This window comes from Hemitrygon akajei, chromosome 10 (genome assembly GCF_048418815.1).
Source record: "Hemitrygon akajei chromosome 10, sHemAka1.3, whole genome shotgun sequence".
NCBI classification, from domain to species: Eukaryota; Metazoa; Chordata; class Chondrichthyes; order Myliobatiformes; family Dasyatidae; genus Hemitrygon; species Hemitrygon akajei.
The window spans coordinates 113,507,777-113,532,108 of NC_133133.1; the positions used below are offsets into that span (position 1 = coordinate 113,507,777).

At 45.5% G+C, this 24,332-nt stretch overlaps 1 protein-coding gene across 2 annotated transcripts in view; it reads left to right on the forward strand.

Annotated features, from left to right (window-relative positions):
• Positions 1-15,344: 15,344 nt before the first annotated feature.
• The window catches only part of LOC140734586 (uncharacterized), a 41,433-nt gene continuing 32,445 nt past the window's right edge, over positions 15,345-24,332 (forward strand). For both annotated transcript variants that reach the window (XM_073058756.1, XM_073058757.1), the window contains exons 1-4: positions 15,345-15,497; positions 16,195-16,290; positions 21,700-21,960; positions 23,930-24,098. In XM_073058756.1, coding sequence (XP_072914857.1) covers positions 16,195-16,290; positions 21,700-21,960; positions 23,930-24,098 — 526 coding nt within the window. In that variant the 5' untranslated portion in view covers positions 15,345-15,497. The remainder of the gene's footprint in view (positions 15,498-16,194; positions 16,291-21,699; positions 21,961-23,929; positions 24,099-24,332) is intronic.

The following is a 24,332-nucleotide window of genomic DNA, read 5'->3' on the forward strand; positions in this document are numbered from 1 at the left end:
GCAGACAGCACAGTCACAGATTTTTCCTGCAACCCTTGCTCACCATACTCTTATCTATGTGTCACTCTACAACAGAGGTGATTTACAGCAGCAATTAACCTACCGACACACGTGCATGTGCGGGATGTGGGAGGAAACCCACAATCACGTGCAAACACCACATGAGAAGCACAGACACGACTAACATAAATGATCTTAAATTAAATTATACACAACCCACATTTATGATAACATGTCAAAGTTAAAGTGGAATTTATTGTCAGGATGTGCTGGCATTGGAGAGGGACCTGAAGAGGTTCATGAGAATGACCCCAGGCATGACAGAGTTATGATATGAAGATGGTTTGAAGGCTCCAGGCCAGAACTTGCTGGAGTTTAGATGACTGAGGGGGTATCTCACTGCACCCTAGCAAATATTGAAAGATATGGATAAAGCTGATGTAGAGCCAGAGGGCACAGCCTCAGAATAGAAGGTCATCCCTTTCAGAGATGAGGAGGAACTCTTTCGCCAGACAGTAGTGAATCTGCAGACGTCATTGACACAGACGGCTGTGGAAGCCAAGTCATTGGGTACATTTAAAGCCGAGGTTGATAGGTTCTAGATTAGTCAAGGTGTCGAAGGTTACAAGGAGAAAGTGGAAAACTGGGGTTGAGAGCGAAAATAAATCACCCATGATGGAATGACAGAGCAGACTCGATGGATTGAACGGCCTAATTCAGCTTCTATGTCTAATGGTCTTAACTCCTCAGATAGTGACACAGTTCATACCCAAGTGCAGCAGGACCTGGACAATATCCAGGCTTGGGCTGACAAGTGGCCAGTAACATTCGAGCCACACAAGGACCATCTCCAACGAGACAGGCTCTAACCATCGTCCCTTGACACTCAATGGCATCGCCATCACTGAAACCTCTACTATCAACATCCTGGGGATTACCACTGACGGGAAACTGAACTGGCCTACCCATATAGACATCGTGGCTACCAGAGCAGGTCAAAGGCTAGGAATCCTGCAGCATGTAACTCACCTCCTGACTCTCCAAAGCCTGTCCACCAACTACAAGGCTCAAGGTCAGGAGTGTAATGGAATACTCACCATTTGCCTGGATGAGTGCAGCTCCATCAACACTGAAGAAACTATCGACACTGTCCGGTACAAGGCAGCCCACCTGATTGGTACCCCTTCCACAAGCATCTAATCCCTCCACCATCGATGAACAGGTACAGCAGTGTGCACTATCTACAAGATGCACTGCAACAACACACCAAAGTCCCTAAGGCAGCACCTTCCAGACCCACGACTTCTACCATCTAGAAGGATGAGAACAGCAGCTACCTGGGAACACCATCACTTGGAAATTCCCCCTTCAAGTCACTCACCATCCTGACTTGAAACATATCGCCATTCCTTCATTGTCACTGGGTCAAAATCATGGAATTCCCTCCCTAACAACATGTGGGTGTACCTACACCTCAGGGACTGCAGCGATTCAAGAAGGCAGCTCATCACCACCTTCTCAAGGGCAACTAGGGTTGGGCAATAAATGTTGGCTTAGCTGGTGACGCCCACACCCTGTAAATGAATTTTTTTTAGAAGCATGTATCCATCTGCTTACCTACTGTCCATTACCCCACTGGCATTTAGGGCTGCAATGAAGGTCCTCCATCTCTGGCTGTGTTCAGGGCTTCCTGCACCGTCAGTAGCTTCATTTTCACTATCATGCATGCAGAAGACTCAAGAACACCATCGCACTCTGATGTAGGATTCTTTATTGCTGTTTCCATAACAATTTTGTTTGACCAGTCAGGGTCATTAGTCCTGAACTGAACCCAAACCCAGAGGGCCAGTGGACCACTCTTAGTCTGGCCTCTACCCTTTGACCTGTTTGGCATGAGTGACCCTACCAAGAGACAAAGAATAAAGCCTTGACTGCAGCCAACGTGGCTCTCCGCATCACTGAGGCACCCAAGCCTCCAAACCACAACCAGGTTATGGTCCTTCTGCAGGCATTTTTTGCAGCATTCATGAGGAAAACAATTTTTACCAGATAACAAAATTAGAACAAAAACAACAGTTCTTAAAGCTGCAAAGTGATCACAGTGTTGCTGAACTGTAGAGAATAGGGTTGTGCAGAGCTGAACGGTTGTATCTGTTCTCGAAGCTGACGGTGTAGGACAGGCTTTTATACCTCCTGCCTGATGGTAGGTGTGAGTACACCATGGCCTGGATGATGGATGTTGCATTCTGGAAGTAATGCCTCCTGTAGATACTACTGGTAAAGGGGAGGAATATACCTGGGTTGTATTGGGCAGAGTCAAGGTTCAAAGTATGTACGTCACCATTCATTTTCTTGCAGATATTCACAGTAAAACAAAGAAATACAATAACAACCAGTGTGCAAAAGACAAAATGTGCAAATTGAAAATAAATTAATGAATTAACGAACAATTCAGAGATGATGAGTTGTAGCGTCCTTGAAAGTGAGTCCATAGGCTGTGGGATCATTCAGTGTTCACTACTCTTGCACTTCTGATCATGTCAATCATTCCAAACCTTGGGTGCACAACCTGGAGATGTTCCTGCATTTGTAGTGAATTGTACTGCTATGGTGCAAAAAAAACTAACTTGCATGGAATTTGTTCCCTGTATGTGTATGTTTATGATAATAAACTTGATCTTAGACCAGTAGTCAGGACTTATGCTCTAGAGCTGTGGCTCCATTGCAAAACTGCATCACCCTTACTGAATTTTAAAACATTTCCAGCCCTGAGGCCAATGCTTGTATCAGAATCAGGACCAGCTTTCATTATCATGTCATAAAATTTGCTGTGTGGCAATACATTAAAAAAATCTATTAATTACAAAGGAAACAAAAATGTATAAATATATATATGTGTGTATGTATTCATATAATTAAATAAGTGTTGCAAAAAGAGTTCAAAAATAGTGAGGTAGTGTTTATCTGCTCCCATGTCTTTGGTCTTCCTTGAGAGGGATAACAAATGATTGTCTGTTCAGAAATCTGATGGCGGAGAGGAAGAAGCTGTTCTTAAAGTGTCTCTCTTCAGGCTCAGTTATCATTTGCAGGTTCTTCATTAAGTATAAATCATTAAATATCTATTGTAATTCACCCACATAATCACTGTAACTACCATTCAATGTGTCCAGAGAATCTGCACACAAGACCATATTAGTTCAAGATCTTTCTCCTCTGTGACTAAGTTGAAACAACCTCTTTTGAACTCTTTGCTTTTCTAAATAGCAGCTGTGCAGTGCCTCTGCTGGAGTGAAGAATTGGATTATTAATTTATTAGAACACAAGAATATAGGAAACAGGCAACAACATTCATCTCATTACCATCCAGCACTTTTGTCAGGATCAAACCTGACTATTTTTATTCCTTAGCTAAACAAATCTATATTCATTTCCTCTCTGCAGGATTAGAAATTGATTCAATTCCTTCCCAATGGCCTAAATTAAACCAGCAACTTCTGCATTAGGTGCTAACCTACCCCATGCATCAATAACACAAGGCAGACAGAAGTTCTGCTCCAAGTTAAAATTAGCTTCTGGTTCGTTCACTGAAAATAAAGATCTTTGCTTCCTCCTCGAGAGGACAGATTTGGTTTCTTTCCATGGTCGAATGTAATGCTGACTAAACAGGATTGTGGAATGTTGAATGTCCCCAGGCGCCAGGTCAATTATTCAAACACGTTCTTGTATTATATTCAGAAGATCATTTTAGTGGCACCCATTGCAAGGGAGGCTGTTGAGCTGGGGTCATGCTCCTATTTTACAGAGCCAGTAGTTAGAGGTCTTTCCAAAAAGGACAAGACGACAAACTAGTTCCCAGAAAGAGAGGACAGGATGCCTGCCCAAAATACTGTCAGAACTCCTTGGACCCAAAGCCATGATGGAATGGGCCCCATCAAGGGTAGAGGAATCAGTTTATTATTGTCACACACACAGAGAAAGGTTTGTCTTGCCTACTGCTCATACAGTTCAGATTATTACACATTGCATTGAGGTAGAATGAGGTCAAACAATAACAGAATGCAGAATAAAGTGTAATAGCTACAAAGAAAGTGTAAACAATACACTGAATTCCTGATGAAGGGTCTTGGCCCAAAACATCGACTATCTGTTTATGCTGTCTGTTCCTCCAGCATTTTGTAGGTGTTGCTCTATATTTCCAGCCTCTGCAGATTTTCTCTTGTTTGTGGTAAATAGTAAAGTGCAAGACTATAATGAAATAGATTATGAGGTCAAGAGTCCATCTTATTCACCTAGGGGACCATTCAAGACTGATAATAGCTGGTTAGAAACTGTCCCTGAGCCTGGTGGTGGGTGTTTTGTATCTTCTGCCCGATGGGAGAGGGGAGAAGAGAGAACGTCCAGGCGTGTGGAATCTTTGATTGTTTACTGAGAGAGCAAGAAAAGTAGATAGAAGGGGAGGCTGGGTACTCTCTGCAGTTCATTGCAGTCACGGCAGAGAAGTTGCCATTCCAGGGTGTGATGCATCCAATCCAATGTTTCCTCTGGTGTATCAATAAAAATTGTTAAGGGTTGGCAGGGACATGCTGAATTTATTTAGCCTCTTCAACCTTTTGTGAAAAGATGCACAGTTCATCTTAAGCAGCTGCATGACAGAAGACTCTCAAATCTACGGGCCGTTTGCAGGCACGCACATGGAGATGGCTGTCGAGTGCTGCTGGACGATAACCGGCTCGGTTAAAGATACCCTGTGGTCTGACTAAAACTTACTGGTCTGCCAGCACATTGAGATGTCCGTGGGGGAATGCTGCCAGCTGGCACATTCCAGACTGCAGGAGTACGTGCTGAGGGACGCACTGAAACTTAGTACAACCACCACAGAGACTCAACGGGGAAGACCAGTGTAGGGTTCTTCGACTACTGGAGAGGGAGGGGCCGGGCTGGGTGAAGAAGCACCTCAATCATTATAGTATCATACTACCCCACAGGGGCACAGTGCTGTTTTTAAACAATGTAATTTAACACTAAACACATTGCCTAAAGATGTCATATGGTTTATTCTTGTGAGTACTTATTATGAGTGGTTTCACACACACAGTGCTGGAGGAGCTCATCAGGCAGGCAGCATCTATGGAAAAGAGTACGTCAACATTTCGGGCCGAGACCCTTCGGCCCAACTGGAGAAGAAGCCAGAATAAGGTGGTGAGGTGGGGAGGGGAAGGAATTCAAGCTGGCAGGTGACGGGTGAAATTAGTTGAGAGGAAAGGTGGGTGGTGGGTGGGGGAGGAGGGATGAAGTGTAAAGCTAGGAAGTGATAGGTGGAAGAGATAAAGGGCTGAAGAAGGAGGAATCTGATTGGAGAGGAGAGTGCACCATTGGAGGAGAGAGTATACAATGCTTTGTTTATGATACCACTGTCTTTGTTATGAAAATCCTACACTTTTACAGATGGCCATCAGGATATCTGCACCTCCCTGCAGATTTTCTCTCGTTTGTGATCATGAATAGTTTACTTTGATTAAGAAAGTAGTGAGAGAGCAGAATGCTGGCAGTAGACGAGGCCACAGACCGACATGTCAGAATAGGAATGGGAAGTCGAACTGAAATGGGAAGCCAGTTGGAGATCTCACCTGTTGTGGCCTACAGAGCGAAGGTGCTCTAACTTCTGGTAATTTCTCCCCACTGCTCTCCTCTTTTTCCACTCCCCGTTATGGTTCCCCTCTCACCCCTTCTCTTCTCACCTGCCTCTCTCGGGTGCCCCTGCTTCCCTTTCTTCATGGGCCACTGTCACTTCCTCTCACAAGTGACAACAGTTCATTTGTACATAGGGCAACTTGGGACCTGCTGTCATCCTGATGTAGGGCTTTTGTAACAAAGACAGTGGTATCATAAACAAAGCTCTGTATGCTCTCTCCTCCCACGGTGCACTCTCCTCTCCAGATTCCTTCTTCTTCAGCCCTTTATCTCTTTCACCCATCAACTCCCAGCTTCGCACATCATCCCCATACCCACCTTCTCACCTAGTTTCACCTGTCACTTGCCAACCTGTATTCCTCCACCCCCCACCCCACCTTCTTATTCTGGCTTCTTCCCCCTTCTTTCCCAGTCCTGATAAAGTGTCTCAGCCCAAAATGTCAACTCTTCATTCCATTCCACAGATCAGGAGTTCCCAGCCAGGGGTCCATGGCATAAAATAGGTTGGGAACCCCTGCCTGACCTGCAGAGTTCCTCCAGCATTTTGTGTGTGTAGCTCTGTAAACTCGACATCTTTTAGATTGTTTGCCTATGTAAACCTTTCCTCTCTCTTCATTGGTGCAGAATCAGAATCTGGCCCTGGCCAACTCACTTTCACCAGACTCTATACACTTCTACCCCCATCATAAAGGGCTTAAAGCTCTCCGCTTCTTTCTCAATAACAGACCAAAAAGTTCCCCTCCACCACTACTCGCTCCGTCTGGCAAAACAATTTCCCTTCAACAGTTTCTCCTCCCACTTTCTACAAACCCAGTGGGCACGCGCATGGCCCCCACTATGCCTGCCTTTTCACTGACTGTGTGGAAGTCCACATTCCAAGCCTTCCCCAGTAATGCTCCCCAGTTCAGCAACACTGACGACTGCATCAGCACTACTTCCTGCACCCATGCTGAGCTCATCAATTTCATCAACTTAGCCTCCATCTTCCAACCTGCCCTTAAATTCACTTAATCCATTTCTGACACCTCCCTCCCCTTTTTCAATCTGTCTCCACCTCTGGAGACAAGTTGTTCACCAACATCTTTTATAAACCTGATTCCCATGGCTATCCTGACTTCCTACCCTGTCTCCTGTTAAAATGCTAATCCCTTCACTCAGTTCCTTTGTGGCCTCCACATCTGTTCCCAGAGAGAGGCTTTCCCTTTCAGGACAACTAAGATGTCCTCTTTCATCAAAGAATGGGGGCTTCCCTTGCTCCACCATTGATGCTGCCCTCACCCACATCTCCTCTATTACCCAGACATCCGCGCTCACCCTGTCCTCCGTGGCCTTAACAGGGGTAGAGTCCCTCTTGTCCTCACCTACCACTGCACGAGCCTCCGAATCCAACACATCAATCTCTGCAATGACCACCCTTCAGTGGGATCCTATTTGCCACCCCCCTACTTTCTGTAGGGATCTCACCCTCCATGATTACCTTGCCCATTTGCCCCTCCTTATCCACTAATCTCTCTCCTGGCACATATCCCTGCATGCAAGAGAAACGATATATATGCCCACTCACCTCCATTCAGGGCCCCAAGCAGGCAACACTTCACCTGTGAGCCTGTTAGGGTTCTCTCTCGTATCCAGAGCTCCTGATGCAGCCTCCCCTATATTGGTGAGACCTGAAGTCAACTGGGAGAGTTTTGTTGAGCAGCTCTGCTCCATCCGCCAAAAGCGGAATTTCCCAGTCGCCAGCCATTTTAATCCCTATCCACATTCCCGTTCCAACATGTCGGTCCATGGCCCCCTCTTCTGCCACGATGAGGTCACCCTCAGGGTGGAGGAGTGATATCTCGTGTTCCATCTGGGTAGCCTCCAACCTGATGGCATGAACATCGATTTCTCCTTCTGGTATTTTTTTCTTTTTCCCTCCCCCTTCCCTCTTCTTCTATTCCCCACTCTGGCTCCTTATCACCTCCCCCTGGTGCTCCTCCTTCTTCCCTTTCTCCCATAGTCCACTCTCCTCTCCTATCAGATTCCTCCTTTTTTCCAGCCCTTTACCTTTCCCATTCACCTGACCACCCATCACCTTCCTGGTCTTCCTTCCTCTCCTTCCCCCCCCCCCCCACCTTTTTATTCTGGCAGCTTCCCTTACTTTCCAGTCCCAATGAAAGGTATTGGCCCAAAACATCAACTGCTTATTCACTTCCTAGAATGCTAAGTTCCTCCACCATTTTGTGCCTGTTGCTCAGAATCAGGTTTACTATCAGATTGTCAAGAATTTGTAAAAGTTGTGACATTCCCCCACTAAAGATGGGGAAACATCTAGTTAAATGATATAAAGATTAAAAAATTAGCTTCATTCGTCACATGCACATCAAAATATACAATGAAATGTGTTATTTGTGTCAATAACCAATGCAGTCTGAGAATGTGCTGGGGGCAGCCCACAAGTATCGCCATGCTTCCGGTGCCCACAGCTTACTAAACCTTATGAATCCCAACATCTTTGGAATGTGGGAGGAAAGCAGAGCAGCCAGTGGGAACCCACACGGTCACTGGGAGAACGTACAAATACTTTACAGACTGTGGCAGGAACGAAAGCCTCATCAGTGACACACTACCGTGCCACAGGAGTTAACCACTTTCTGAAGGACAGTTGGGGTGTTTTGGGCTGTTGCATTAGGGAGGGCGAGGAGGGGGTGGTAAGGGCAGAGCTGGAGTGAGGTGGGGTAAAGCAAAGCGATGCAGGGAATGGAGTGAGATGGGAGACAAAAGCCGGGAGGGTAGGGAGAAGGGCAATCAGAATCATGGAGGACTGGAATTCAGAAGAATAAGGGGAGGGGTGACTTCATTGAAACCTATCAAATGTTTAAAGACCTTGATAGTGTGGGAGTCTACAACCAGAGGACACAGCCTCAGAATAGAGGGCCATCCGTTTAAAATGGAGATGAGGAGGAATTTCTTTAGCCAGAGAGCGGTGAATCTGTGGAATCTGTTGCCATAGATAGCTGAGGAGGCCGAGTCATTGGATATATTTAAGGCAAAGGTTGAGAGATTCTTGATTAGTCAGGGCGTAAAGGGATATGTTTGTTGTGATGTGTCTAGTGTGGGTAGATCTTGTTGCTCTCATTTTCAGCTTCCACCGCTGGCTAGCGGTCTTGCGAAAAGGAGAGCTGAACGTGCACGTCTCTCCCTGCCAGTACGTAGCCTCTCCAACAGCAAGCCTCAGGTAGTGCCCCCTCACTAGCGACACACGGAAACTAAACTTCCTTTGGACTTGGCTGAACTATAGAGAAAGGGGAGGAGATCTAGTCCCTGCACACATAGCACACACACCCTGGTGCTCGTGAACCAGATCCTAAGCTATGGGTAAATAGCCCCACTGTCTTGTGGGCAGCCTCGGGAGAGACGAAGGCTACGGGAGTAAACCGGGACAGCAAATCCAGTGGAGTTCCTAAGGCGGCTGGACATCATTGAACATCCTTCCAGCAGCTCCTGCAGCCGAGCTGGTGCCAAACGTATCGCTTCGTAAGCTTTCCTTTAGACTACACTGGAGAGGTCGGGAGGGGGATCTTAATGACTGGGCATCTCAGGATCTCCATACCTTCTGCCCAGGCTTGTGACGGTGATCATCCTCACCCACTGTCCTTCGAAACAGACGGATGCCAACCAACTAACTAACCAAAGGGATATGAGGAGAAGGCAGGAGATCGGGGTTGAGAGGGAAAAAGGATCAGCTATGATGAACTGGTGGAGAAGACACAATGGACTGAATGGACTAATTCAGCTCCTATATCTTATGGAAACAGGTCCTTTGGACCAACTCATCCATGCCAACCAAAGTGCCTACCTGAGCTAGTCCCATTTGCCTGCAACAGGCCCATATCCCTAACCTTTCCTTTCCATGTACCCGTCCAAATGCCTTTTAACTTCAGCCATTGAATTTTTGATTTAATTTAATATTTTACATATACTTTGGGTGAAAAATTTCCTTACAACCACTGTTTTGCCCCTCAGATTCCCTTTAAATCTCCCCCCCACCACTTTAAACCTATGCCTTTTTGTTTTGGACTCCCTACCCTGGGGAAAAGAGTGTAACCACCCACCTTATCGATGCCCTCCACCATTTTGTAAAACCCCACAGCCTCCTCCGCTCAAGAAAAACAATCCCACACTATGACCAACACACAAAATGCTGGAGGAGCTCAGCAGGTCAGGTAGCATCAATGGAGAGGAATAAACAGTGGATGTTTTGGGCTGAGACCCTTCACCTGGACTGGAAAGGAAGGGACTTCACCTGGAAAGGTGGGGAGAGGGCGGAGAAAGTACAAGCTGGAACGTGAAGGGCGAGGGGGAAGGTGGGTGGGTAGAGGACCACAAATGAAGTGAACAGCTGGGAGGTGAGAGGCATAAGAGGTAAAGGTCTGAGGAAGGAATCTGATAGGAGAGGACAGTGTACGATGGGAGAAAGGAGGAAGGGCACCAGAGGGAGGCAATATGCAGGCAAGAAGATGGGAAGGGACAAGAAGGGAGGTAGAATGGGAAACAGAAAAGAGAAAGAGGGAGAAATTACCACTGGAAGTTAGAGGAATTAATGTTCATGCTGTCACTCTAATGTGTCCTTCCTTACAGCTCAGTTGCTCCAAGTTTCAGCAACATTATCACCCTAGTATGTTTTGAGCCCACCGTAGTTTAACCCTTCCTATACTGAGGCAAACAGAAATGCACACAATAGTCCAAGTGGAATTTCACCAATATCTTATACAACAGTAACATGACATCCCAACTGCCCAGTTAGGAATATGATAGTGGACTCCCCACTTATTCACCCAGTCTACTCTGACAGCACCCACCAAAACCCTCAACCTATACCATAAGACACAGCAGCAGAATTAGGCCATTCAGTCCATCGAGTCTGCCCTGCCATTCAGTTACGGCAGTTACCCTTCTCAACCACATTCTCCTGCCTTCTCCCCATAGACTTTGACACTCAGACTTTAAATATACCCAATAATTTGGCCATGGCCACCCGTGGCAATGAATTCCACAGATTCACCACCCTCTGGCGAAAGAAGTTCCTCTTCATCTCTGTTCTAAAGGGACATCCTTCTGTTCTGAGACTGTTCCCTCTGGTCCTGGACTCTCCCTCTACAGGAAACATCCTCTCCACATCCACTTTATCTAGGCTTTCAATATTCTATAGGCTTCAATGAGATCTCCTTCCCCCCACCTCCCCCCCACCCCACAATTCATCTGAACTCCAGTGAGTACCGGCCCAGAACCATCAAACACTCCTATGTTAACCCTTTCATTCCCAAAATCACCCTCGTGAACCTTCTTTGGACCCTCTCCAATGCCAGCACATCCTTTCTTGGATAAGGGGCCCAAATCTGCTCAGCCTTATAAAGCCTCAGCATTATACCCTTACTTTTCATTCTAGACCTCTCAAAATGAATGCCTTCCTCACCATCGACTGACTCTGCAAGTTAATCTCTAGGGGGTCCTTCACTAGGACTCTCAAGCCCCTTTGCACCTCTGACTTTTGAATTTTCTCTCCATTTAGAAAAGTCTTCACCTTTATTCCTTCTACCAAAGTGCATGACCATGCACTTCACCACATTATATTCCATCTGCCACTTCTTCGCCCATCTGTCTAGGTCCTTCTACACACACCCTGCTTCCTCAGTGCTACCTGCCCCTCCACTTATCTTCGTATCGTCCACAACTTGGCCACAAAGCCATCAATTCCTTTATCCAAATTATTGAACTACAATGTGAAAAGAAGCAATCCCAACACCAACGCTTATGGTAAACCACTAGTCACTGGCAACCAACCAGAAAAGGCCCTCTTTATTCCAACTCTTTGCCTCTTGCCAGTCAGTCAACCTTCTATCCAAGCAACACACACAAAATGCTGGAGGAACTCAGCAGGCCAGGCTGTATCTATGGAAAAGAGTACAGTCGTCATTTGGAGTCAAGACCCTTTGGCAGGACTGGAAAAGGATTTAGAGCTAGAAGGTAGAGGGAGGGAAGAGAAAAGTCCACGGTGATAGGTGAAAGCGGGATAGGTGCTGGGAAGAGATAAAGAGTTGGAGAAGGTTGATTCTGGTAGGAGAGGGTAATGACCATGGAAGAAAGGGAAGGGGGAGGAGCACCAAAAGAGGTGATGGGCAGGTAAGGAGATGAGTTGAGAGAGGGAAATGGGAATGGAGAATGGTGAAGGGGAGGGGGGATTACCAGAAGCTCAAGAAATCGATGTTCATGCCATCAGACTGGAGGCTACCCAGAAGGAATACAAGGTGTTGCTCCTCTAACCTGAGTGTGGCCTCACCGCGGTGATAGAGAAGGCCATGAACTGACATGTTGGAATGGGAATCGGAAGTAGAACTGAGGTGGGTGGCCACAGGGAGGCAGACGGAACACAGGTGCTTGGCGATGTGGTCTCCCAATCTACGTCAGATCTCACTGATGTATATAGGAGGCCACACTGTGAGCATCAGGTACAGTACATGACCCCAACAGTCTCACAGGTGAAGAGTCACCTCACCTGGAAGGACTGTTTGGGGCCCTGACTGAGGGAGGGGTAGGGGCAGGTGTAGCACTTGTTCCACTTGCAAGAATAAGTACCAGGAGGGATATCAGTGGGGAGAACTGAATGGACAAGGGAGTCACATAGGGAGCGATTCCTGCAGGAAGCAGAAAGTGGTGGTGGGGGGGGGGGGGGGGGGGGAGGAAATACGTGCCTGGTGGTGGGATCCCACTGGAGATGGCAGAAGTTACGGGGAATTACGTGCTGGATGCAGAGGCTACTGGGGTGGTAGGTGAGGACCAGGAATCCTATTCCTGGTGGGATGGTGGGAGGATGGGGTGAGGGCAGACATGCACAAAATGGAAGAGATGCAGATGAGGGCAGCATTGATGGTAGAGGAAATAAAGCCCCTTTCTTTGAAGAAGGGGCACATCTCAGTTCTAGAATGAAAAACCTCATCCTGAGTGCAGATGCTGTGAAGATGGAGGATGGCATTTTTACAGGTGACGGGGTGGGAAGAGGCTTAGTCCAGGTAGCTGTGAGAATCAGTGGGTTTGTAAAAGATATCAGTAGACAAACTGTCTCCAGAGATAGAGACAGAGAGATTGAGAAAGGGAGGGAGGTGTCGAAAATGGACCAGGTTAATGAGGGCAGGGTGGAAGTTCGAGGCATTGACAAACTCAGTATGGGTGCAGGAGCAGCCCCAATGCAGTTGTTGATGTAGCAGAGGAAAAGCTGAGGTGTGATACTGGTGTAGGCTTGGAACATAGACTGTTCCATGTAGCCAAAAAGGCAAGCATGTGAGTGCCCATGGCTACACCTTTGGTTTGGAGGAAGTGGGAGGAGCTAAAGGAGCACTAGTATCTTTCCTATAACACTAGCTTTATCTTGTATGTGTGGCACTTTATCAAGTACATAACATCCACCAGTTCTCCTTTATCTATCCTGCTTGTTATTTCCTCAAATTCCAAGATTTGTCAGGAAAGTTTCTCCTCAAGGAAACCATGCTGACCTAGGCCCATTTTATCATGTGCCTCCAAGAAACTTAAAACCTTATCCTTAATAATAAATCTTCCCTACCATTGAGGTCAGGCTAACTGGTCTATAATTTCCTTTTTTTCTGCCTCCCTCCCTTCTTAAAAAGTGGAGTGTCATTTGCAATTTTCCAGTCTTCCAGAACCATTCCAGAATCTAATGATTGCTGAAAGACCATTACTAATGCCTCCACAATCTCTTCAGCCACCTCTTTCAGAACCCTGGGGTGCAGTCCATCTGGTCCAGGTGACTTGTCTACCTTCAGACCTTTCAGCTTCTCGATAGCAACTGCACTCACTTCTTCCCTGACACTCTCAAACTTCCAGCGTACTGCTAGTGTCTTCCACAGTGAAGACAGATGCAAAATGCTTGTTGAGTTTGTCTGTTTCCTAGTTCCCCATTACTATGTCATTTTTTCAGTGGTCCGATATTTACATTCACCTCTCATTTACTCTATATATTTGAGAAAACTTTTTGTATCCTCTTATATTATTGGCTAACTTACCTTCATGTTTCATCTTTTTCCTCCTATGGTTTTTTAGTTGCCTTCTGTTGCTTTTTAAAAGCTTCCCAAATTTCAACCCTCTATCCTTACATTTTCCTGTCATTCAAATGCCTATCAAACATCTCTTAAAAGTCCCTAATGCAAATACCCCTATCATCACCCCAGGCAGCACATTCCACACACCCACTATTCTCTGGGTAAAAATCTTACCCCTCACATCTCATTTTGAAATTACCCCCACTCACCTTAAACGCATGCCCTCTAGTACGAGACATTTCAACTCTGGGAAAGAGATGCTCTCTGTCTACTCTACCTGTGCATCTCATAATCTTATAAACCTCTGTCAGATCTCCTCTCAGCTTCTGCTGCTCCAGAGAAAATGATCCACCTGTTGTAGCAAGTGCCCTCTAATCCAGACAACATCTTGGTAAATATCTTCCACACCCTCTCCAAAACCACAACATCCTTCCTGTAATGGGGCAATCACAAATGTTTGCAATACTCCAAATGCAGCTGAACTGGAGTTTTATAAAGCTACAGGATAACTTCCTGCCTTTTGAGCTGAACTAATAAAGGCAAATGACCACTGTATCAACCTGTGTGGCCACTTCTAGGGAGTTATGAACTTGGACTACAAGATTCCTCTGCTCATCAGCACTGTTAAGAAAACTTTCTAGATTCTAATTATTCTTTAAATTTCGTTACTAATACCTCCACAGTTCTCTCCATCGACCTCCTTCAGAACCCTGAAGTGTAGTCCATCTGGTCCCACATGATTGATCTATCCTCAGACCTTTCAGTTTCCCAAGCACCTTCTCCTTAGTAATAACTACACTCACTTCTGCTACCGCACACTCTTGAATTTCTGGCACACTGCTGGTGACTTCCACAGTGAAGACTGACGCAAAATTATTAAGTTCTTCCGCCATTCCTTTGTTCCCCCATTACTATCTCTCCAGTGTAATTTTCCTATGGTCCAATTTCCACTCTCGCCTCTATTTTTTTCTATATCTGAAATATCTTTTATTACGCTGATCCCATAAATATATAAATTAAGAGGGGGAGGGATGATAGGCAGAGTGGGAAAGGATGACCAGGAGGGGAGGGAATTGGTCAACTAAGGACGGTCAAAGAAAGGGAGGGAAAGGGCCAGTGAGGAACGTCGTGGAGAGGTCAAGAACAGGAGGAAGGACTGAGAATCTGAGATAGAAGGGTCAGAAAGAGAAGAGACAAGTTAGGAGAGTTGGCGGAGGGAAACAGTCGATAAAGAAGGGTCGGGAGGGAAAGGGTCAAGGAAGGAGGCAAAAAGAATGAGGAGGAAGGACAAGGAACGTGCTGGTAAAGGGAGCGTTCACCTCTTCTATCCCCACTCCTCCAGCTCTCCCCGAAGCGCGCCGAGCACCGCGCCAAAGCGACCCGGAAGCAAGCGAGCCGCTGCAGGCCGATTGGCCGCTCCTTCACAGTATCCACCCCGAAGCCTTTCGCCATTGGCCAGCGGCGCTCTGACGTCTTTCGGAATGTTGGAGGGCGCCAGAATCGCAGATTTCGCGGGTTCGCTGGGTGGCGGCTGGGGTCCCGGGAGGGTGGGTAGAGCTGGAGCCGTAGGGAGGGGAGGGGACGGGACGAGACGAGACACGAGGGGGTACGGTGCACCGCTTCCGCGCCTCGCCAGATGCAGCCGCTCGCCACTATTGCTGTATTTAACGCTGAGTTATAGCGCTTATACATTAAAACCAACTCCGGATCAGGGTGAGTCAGTTTGGTTCATTCATTCATTCAAACAAACAAACCTCCCTTTACTACAACGAACTTTGTTAAACTTATCTTGTAACTTTTGTTACTTTCTTTCCACATATTGTCCTGGATTTTTTTTCTTCAGCCGTTTGTGTCTACTCTAGGGTTATAACTTGTTGCTTCAGTAGCTTTTGTGTTTGAATTTCTTATTTGTTTTCTACTGCATACATATTATGCATTTGTACATGCTAATCTCATTTACAGTCATCGCTCTCCTCCCCTTTAACGAATGTCCATTGACTGGAGGGGTTTATGTCTAGTTGTAACGTCCACCTTTTTTTTGCGCCAAATTTCAAAACGAATTAACGGAGCAGTTCTTTCCAGAGCTTTCAAACGCCTCAACTAGTCGATGTGCATTGAACTTTAGCTCCGATTTTCGTTCTTAAATTCTGCTTGTGCGAGGGGTTTGTACGAACGGAATTTTTAAAGTTGTCTCCAACTTGGAGGCAATACTTGGCGCTAAGAAACTTCTTGACTTTCGCAATAGGCAGAAGCAGTCCAGCGCACGGCGCCTGTTAAAGTATCCCAACATCGTTGTACCAGGTGCGGAGAGTATACTGGTTACTCTGTCGAGTCCATAATGAAAATCGTTTGTTACGAACGCATTTACTTTTTGTAAGAAGTCTGCCTTAATATGCTTGTTTAATTTTAGATGGAGTGTTTGAAATTGAAAGACCTGGGAATGCGAATAGGAAAGTGCGATGTCACCCCGAACACAGTCAACGATGAAGCCCACAGTGCACAGAAGGTAAATTAAACAAGTCAGTTTATTTTTAGAAATAATCATAGAGAATGCTAGCATTCCACGTAGAATTACAAAGGACTACTCGCAAACGGGAGGCTGCCAATGAAGGTAACGCTCTTCACCCTGTCTGCTGGGGGTTTCGGGCCGAAACGCCGACTGATTCCCCTCCATAGATGCTCCCTGACTTGCTGAGTTTCTCCGGCACTTTGTGCCTTGCTCAGAGATTTCATGCATCTGCTGAATCTCTTCTGTTTATGAGTAAGACTCTTGCCTGTAAAAGTGGGGGTGGGGGGGGTTCACATAGAACACGAACTCGGAACATCATCCAGTACAGGCCCTTCAGCCGCCGATGTTGTGCCGATCTTTTAACCTGCTCCGAGATCAATCTGATGCTTTCCTCCCACACAGCACTCCGATTTTCTAATTCATCGGGCTGTCTGTCTAAGAGTCTCTTAAATGTCCCTAACGTACCTGTCTCTACCACCACCGCTGATCCACACACCCACCACTCACCTCTGGCATCCCCATCCTTTCCTCCAATTGCCTTAAAATTACCCCCTATAGCCGTTTCCCCCGGGGGGAAAAGTGGTTATCCACTCATTGTCTGCCGGTCATCTTCCTGTACATCTCGGGTGAGGGTGCTACATTTTAGCTGAGAGGTTAAACTGCTGTAAGTGTTATTCAATGCAGCAAGTCTGGCTTTGTATTTTGTGGGATTGTTTTTGTATTTAATGTATTGTTATGCATATTGTGTTTTTTTATGCTGCTTTGGATCAGGAGTAACAATCATTTCATTCTCCTTTACACACTGTACTGAAGAATAAACAACCTTGAATCTCTAGCTATGGAAGCTGTTAACATTTTGGGTTCAAAACCTGTTCCTCCTCTCCAAGTGTGTGATAGAATTCTTTCAGGTGGATCTTTATTCATTGAACCTAATTACTTGGGTCATATGCCACAGACAGCCAGTACACTCCCATGTTTTACAGTAGACCTACAATGATCCCAATACACCTCAAGAAGGTGTCATCTGTCATCCTCCCCAGCAGGGACATCCCTTCCCATTGTTACCATTGTAAGCCTGAAGACACACCTCAACATGTTAGGAACAGCTTGCTCCCCTCTGCTGTCAGATTTCTGAACAGTCCACGAACACACTCTCCTGCTATTTTGCTCCCTCCTTGCACGACTTATTTCTTGTTGTAACTTAGTGTACTTTTTATGTTTTGCACTGTGCTGCAGCAAAACAAATTTCATGATGCATGCTGGTGATAAGCAACCGGATTCAGATTCAGAAAAGCCTCCGGAGAAACCAGCTCACAAACGAGGTGGCAGAAGAGGCCACCTGGTTCTTTATGCCATTTTATAGTATGGTAGCTGGTGATTATCTGAAATCCTCTGCGCTCATAACAACCTTTGTTTATCAGCTATCTACATACCTCGACCAATCTCTTCCCCCACCCCCACCATCCAGGGCATGCTCTCGTCTCATTGCTGACGTTAGGGAGGAGGTAGAGGACAGGCGTCTGAAGACCCACACTCGATGTTTTCAGAGCAGCTTCCGCCCCTCACACATCAGATTTCTGAGTAATCTGTGACACACTCTCTCACTATTTCGCTCTCTCTTTGCACTGCTTATTTTTTAAATTTCAGTGTAAATTATTGTTTTGTACAGTCCTGCTGCTGCAAAACAGCACATTTCACAACATACGAGGGCTGATTGATAAGTCTGTGGCCTAAGGTAGAAGGAGTCAATTTTAGAAAACCTAGCACATTTATTTTTCAACATGGTCCCCTCCTACATTTACACACTTATTTCAGCGGTCGTGGAGCATACGGATCTTGTCCTCCAGGAAGTGTCCACAGATGGGTGATTGATAAGTTTGTGGCCTAAGGTAGAAGGAGATGAGTTATACAGCTCTCGTTCCATGCACATGCAGGTCAACCCTTTGAGTGAAAATGCAGAAAGTTTGAAGTTAATAAGTCATCTTCTAACTTAGGCCATGAACTTATCAATCACCCCTCGTATATCAGATTTTCTGGTCCTGATTTTATTCTGTTCACATTGCAAGTTCAAGTTTAATTGTCAATCATACATGGAATACAGGTAAACAAAACACTGTTCCAAGGTGCAGAACACATTACCAACAGCACGGAGCACATATGGTTTTGGTAGCAGAAAAGCATACAGTCACAAAAACCTATCGCCCTGGTCCAGCTTGTCTTCCATTGTTCCCACCCACGTCCTCCAGCTCATACCACTCACTGGAGGCAGTTTACAGTGACCACAAATCAGCGCACCTGTGGGGGGGTGGGGGCAGCCCACAGGGGCAGGGGTAGAGACATGCCAGCTCCACGTCGTCAGGATAGACCCTGGGCTGTTTTGCCAATTATCTAGTCGTGGTTATTTTCAAGGGTGGACCTACTCTGCACCACACTGCTTGTGAAGTCCCACATTACAGTTGTGTGCACAAGTGTTGTTGACTTTATAGCATTTTCTGATGTCTTTATTAACAAAAGATCATTGTTATTATTGCAATGTTGTGTTCGGTTCCAATTGCCTCATTATAGGAAGAATGTGGAAGCTTTTGGGAGGGTGCAGAGGAGATTTATCCGGATGCTGTCTGGATAAGAGAGCATGTCTTATGAAAAAAGGTTGAGTGAGATAGTGCTTTTCTTTTTGGAGTGAATGAGGATGAGAGGTGAACTATCCAAAATAAGAGGGCATAGTTTTAATGTGATTGGAGGAAAGTATGGGTTGGGGGGGTGTCAGAGTGGTAAAGCACTACCAAGGGTGGTAGTAGAGGAAGATACATTAGGGACATTTAAGAAACTCTTCAATAGGCATATGAATGAAAGAAAATGTAGGAGCGAAGCATTAGATTGATCTTGGAGTAGGTTAAAAGGTCGGCACAACATTGTGGGCTGAAGGGCCTGTACTGTGCTATGTTCTAATGTTTTATTCAGTTCTGGTTGCTTCATTATAAGAAAGGTGGAAGCTTTAGAGAGGATGCTGCCTGGATTAGAGAGCCCGTCTTATGAGGAGAGGTGGAGTGAGGTAGGCTTTTCTGTCTGGAGGGAAGGAGGATGGGAGGTGATTCGATAGAGGTGTACAAGATGATAAAGGGCACACATGGAGTGGAGAGCCAGCGTCTTTTCCCCCAGGGTGGTAATGCTAAATACAAGAGGGCATCCTACCATGGTGATTGGGGGAAAGTAGATGGAAGCACAAAAGAATGTGGTTGTGAGAACGTTGAGCAAAAATACAAACGGCTGGAGGAATGGCTGTGCTGTAAACCTCTGGCTAAACACTGTGTAACTGTATCTATATCCTAGTGCAACACAGATTCCTTCTACCCCACCCCAACCCCTTCGACGTGAGGAGGAGCATCTGTGGGGGGTTTTTGGATTGCATCAGAATGTTGGTGCACAGTAGTATAGCGGTAGGTGGAAAGCGTCGGCTGTTAGACCAGGCTTCGATTCCTGCCGTTGTCTGTAAGGAGGTTGTACGTTCTCCCTGAAACCACGTGCATTACTTCCAGGTGTTCCAGTTTTCTCCCACATTCCAGACATACAGGATAATTGAGCACGTGGGTGTAATTGGGTGGCGTGGGCTTGTTGAGCTGGAAGGGCCTGTTACTGTGCTGTATCAAAATAAAATTTAATTTTAAAAAGTATCAAAATCAAAACAAAATTTATTATCGAAATATGTATATGCTACTACCCTGAGATTCGCCTTGCAGGCATTTACAGAAAATTAAAGAAATACTACAAAAAATTGCATGAACAAAGACTGATAAGCATGGTCCAAAAAAAGACAAATTATATAAATGAAAAAATAATACTGAGAACATGGGTTGTAGAGTCCTTGAAAGTGAGTCGGTAGTTGTGGAATCAGTTCAGTGTTGAGGTGAGTGAAGTTATCCACACTGGTTCAGGAGCCTGATCGTTGCAGGGTAATAGATATACCTGAATCCAGTGGTGTGGGGCTTAAGGCTTCTGTACTCCCTGCCTGATGATATAAAGATTACCTTTATTTGTCATGTGTACATTGAAATATACAGTTACCACAAAAGGGACTAATCAGGATAGAACCGCGATAATTTAGTTTTAGACATATGAGCCCTATGTACAACCTTGAACTGCAAAAGGCAGTGGTGAGCACATAAAGAAGTTAAGTTAACTGATTTAAGAATTGAATCCCAAACCTCATCGGACAGAGAAATATTTAAATCATGCTCCCAGGCAGTTCTGATTTTATCAAAGGGGGCACTCATCAAGGTCGCTAACTTATCATGAATAGTAGATAATAACCTTTGCCCAATGGGCTTATACAAAGAAACAAGTCCACATTTTTCTGGGGCATCTCAGGAAAGTTGCCCCACCCACTCATGCTCAATGGCTCAGAAACATTATGTCCTGTTTAAACCTTGAAAAGATTCATTATTCATTTCTCAATTCAGACATAAAGTTTCGTAAGGTGTGGGGACCTTTTCTTGAATATTTTCATAATTCCTCTTTAGGTTAAAGGTTTAACCTTTTTTTGTACTACAATCCCTTACTGTCAGCTTTTCCCTGGTAAAGTTTTACTTTTTTTTTGTTGTGAAATACATTATAATTTAGTTAGTAAGCATTATACTATTGTTTTAATATTTACAGCTCTGTGGTGACGAAAGCTCTGATTAACTTTTCTTTACATGGTAATGGTTGGCTTGGAGTTTTGTAGTGGGAGGGTGGGGAGGATACTAGCTATATGATTTCATTTTGGGTGCCTTTCTGTATTGTTATGAATTATATATTAGACACGTATGTTTAGCACTGTATAAATCTCCATTTTGTTGGTGGATTTTTTTTTTCTGTTGTAGTGTAGAAACTTATTTTAAAAATTAATTTTAAAAAACACAGTGAAATGCACTGGTTTGCATCAAATCCAATCAACATGCATTGTGCTGGGCAGCCCACAAGCATCCCACGATTCTGGCACTGACATAGCATGCCCACGACTCACACAAACATTCGTCTTTCAATTGAGGGAAGAAACCAAAGTTTTGGAGGAAGCCCACACGGTCACGGGGAGAAGAGACAAGCTCCTTCCAGACAGTAACGGGAGTTAAACCCCGATCTTACGGGCAAGTATGGTCTGGATGGTGGGGGGTCCTTGACAATAGAATTTGCCTCCTTGTAGATGTGTTCAGTGGTGGGGAGAGCGTTGCCTGTGATGGGTTTCCATTGCAAGTAAAGCCCTTACTACCACTGAATACGTTTACGTGGCGCGTTGCCACACGAAAGCAGCATCCTCTGCTTGGATGTCGACTCGTTCGTTCATGGAGTCTTCCCCAACCAGAATGTCTGGATGGGCCAAAAATCCTCGCTCTACAATCTCACAGCTTCTCCTCTTCACCTCTTGTTCAGGAAAACTGGTACAGAAGTTCGCCCAAAACCCCAGTGAAGACGGAGCTGGCATCCAGGCGCAAGTGCTGCACCCCAGATCGGATCCAGGTGACGCCCAGCAAGCTTCCCGACAAGTCACCTTCTGAGCCTTGGTCGCCCACGGCGAACCTGAGGATGCTGATCAGCGTGGCCAGCCCGGAGATCCGTGACCGGGAGAAGAAGAAGGAACTCTTCAGACAGATTGAAAATGAGAGGGTGGAAAGTGCTGGCGACGTTATTCAGGTAATGGCCTCTCCTGCTGATGACCCTCACTTATATGGCCTCCAGCTTTAAGTTGATCCTATCCTATGACAAAGCTGAGGACTCGTTTTTCTCCATAGGTGCTCCCTGACCAGCTGGGCAATTCCACAGCCTCTCTGCCCAGAGATTTAAGAACAGTTAGTCTATTAGGCATATTGAGTCTGCTCCACCATTCAGTCATTTTTTAAAATTCAACCCCTTTCTTCCCCTTCTCTCTGTAATTCTTCATCCCTTTTCCAATTAATATCCAGTCAATCTCAGTGTTAAATGCACGCAGTGACTTGGCCTCAAAAGCACTACCTTCTGGCTGGAGAAATTTCCTCCTCATCTCTGTTCAAAAGGAACATCCCTTTATTTTGAGGTTGTCCCTTCAACTCTCTTACTAATGGAAATATTCTCCCCCCATCCAATCTATCCAGGCCTTTGAGTATCCGGTAGGTTTAAATGAGTTTTCCCTTCCTCCTAAACTCCAATAACTATAGGCCCAGAGACTTCCTGCCCCATTCAAGCATCTCTTTATTGCAAATTTCATGGGTGGAGAGGTTTGGGGAGATCCCAATGGGATCACAGTTGGTCCATTTCCCTTTTATAATTCTTGTCTCTTCACTGTCTTCTCATTTCCTCTCAGTCTCTGGTCACTGGAGCCCTTTTGGGGATTATATTCCATCAAGCTATTTACTGAACCTCAGGAGATCCCTCAATCCAGAAGACAGTATGTTTGCTTGTAAACTAATCGGGAAAAGATTGAACAAGGATCTTAACACTGTCCAGGAGAAAACGCCTGCTTGTTTGGCTCCACGTCAATCAGCTTGGAATAAGGGTTCTCCTGAGGGAATAATGTGTCTGGGACCAGGTGGTCCTGTCTAAAATTTGGGAGCTGGACCTTTGAGGAGCACGGTGTTGTAGAAACCTAGAGCTAATTTCTAATAGCGGTTGAACGTAGAACATACAACAGTACAGGCCTTTTGGTCCATAATGTTGTGCCGATCCTTTACCTTACTCCAAGATCAATCTAACCTTTCCCTCTCACGTAGGCCTCCATTTTTCTTTCATCCATGTGCCTATCTAAGAGTCTCTGAAATGTTTCTAATGTATGTGTCTAGCACCACCCCGGTAGCATATTCAGATACAGACAGACATACTTTATTGATCCCGGGCGAAATTGGGTTTCGTTACAGCTGCACCGACCAAGAATAGTGTAGAAATATAGCAATATATAACCATAAATAATTAATTAATAATAAGTTAATCATGCCTATTGGCTCAGGGTGTCTGACATTCCGACGGAGGAGTTGTAAAGTTTGATGGCCACAGGCAGCTTGAGGTCCATGCATCCAGCTCTCTGTAAAATTTTTTAAATACTATGTCTGACGTTTTCCCTCAATTTTCCTCCAATTACTGAACAGTATTGGCCATTTCCTCAATTACTCTAAAAGTATAACTGTATTAGCCATTTCTAGCTTGAGAAAAAGTCTCTGGCTGTCACCTTGGGTATCTCATCCTCCTTTCTTGCAAAGAGAAAAGCCCTAGCTCGGTCATCCTATCCTCTTAAGACGTGCTCTCTAATCCAGGCAACATCTCTGCACCCTCTCAAAAGCTTCCATATCCTTCTGATACTGAGGCCACCAGAAGTGAACTCAATACTCCAAGTGTAGTCTAACCAGAGCTTTATAGAGCTACAACATTATTTCACGGCTCTTGAATTGTCCCTCAACGAATGAAGACCAAACCACCATACACCTTCTTAACCAGCCGATCACCCATGCAGAACTGAGCATTTCAGGCCGAGGCCCTTCATCAGGACTTGGGAAACATTGCCTGTTCATATCCCTCCATAGATGCTACCTGACCTGCTGAGTTCCTCAGAACTTTGTGTGTGCTACTCACGATTTTATAGATTTCCATTCGGTCTCACCTATGCCTGACCAGAAAATCCGTTCTTTACTTCCAGCTTGCAGCTGTCGATGACGGGGCCACAGATGAATTTGAGCAGCAACGTCCCAGCAGGAAGCAGAAAAGTCTGGGGCTTCTGTGCCAGAAATTCCTCGCCCGCTATCCCAATTATCCCATTTCCACTGAGAAAACAGAAATTTCCCTGGATGAAGTGGCCACTGAGCTTGGTGAGTTGTGGAGCTGGAAGTGGAAGAGTTGAGAGTGTCTTGTGTAGGTAGTGTTGGAGAATCGGAGGGTTCTCTGAAATGTTCCTGGGCCCTCCTCCAATGCCAGCACATCCTTTCTTAGGTAAGAGAAGTGGAGACTCTGCGGATGGAGAAAAACCAAGGAAGTGATTCAGACCATCATGTTCTGCTGTCCAGTGACAGACTGAAGTTTTTGTAAACCTTTATGGTCTCCCT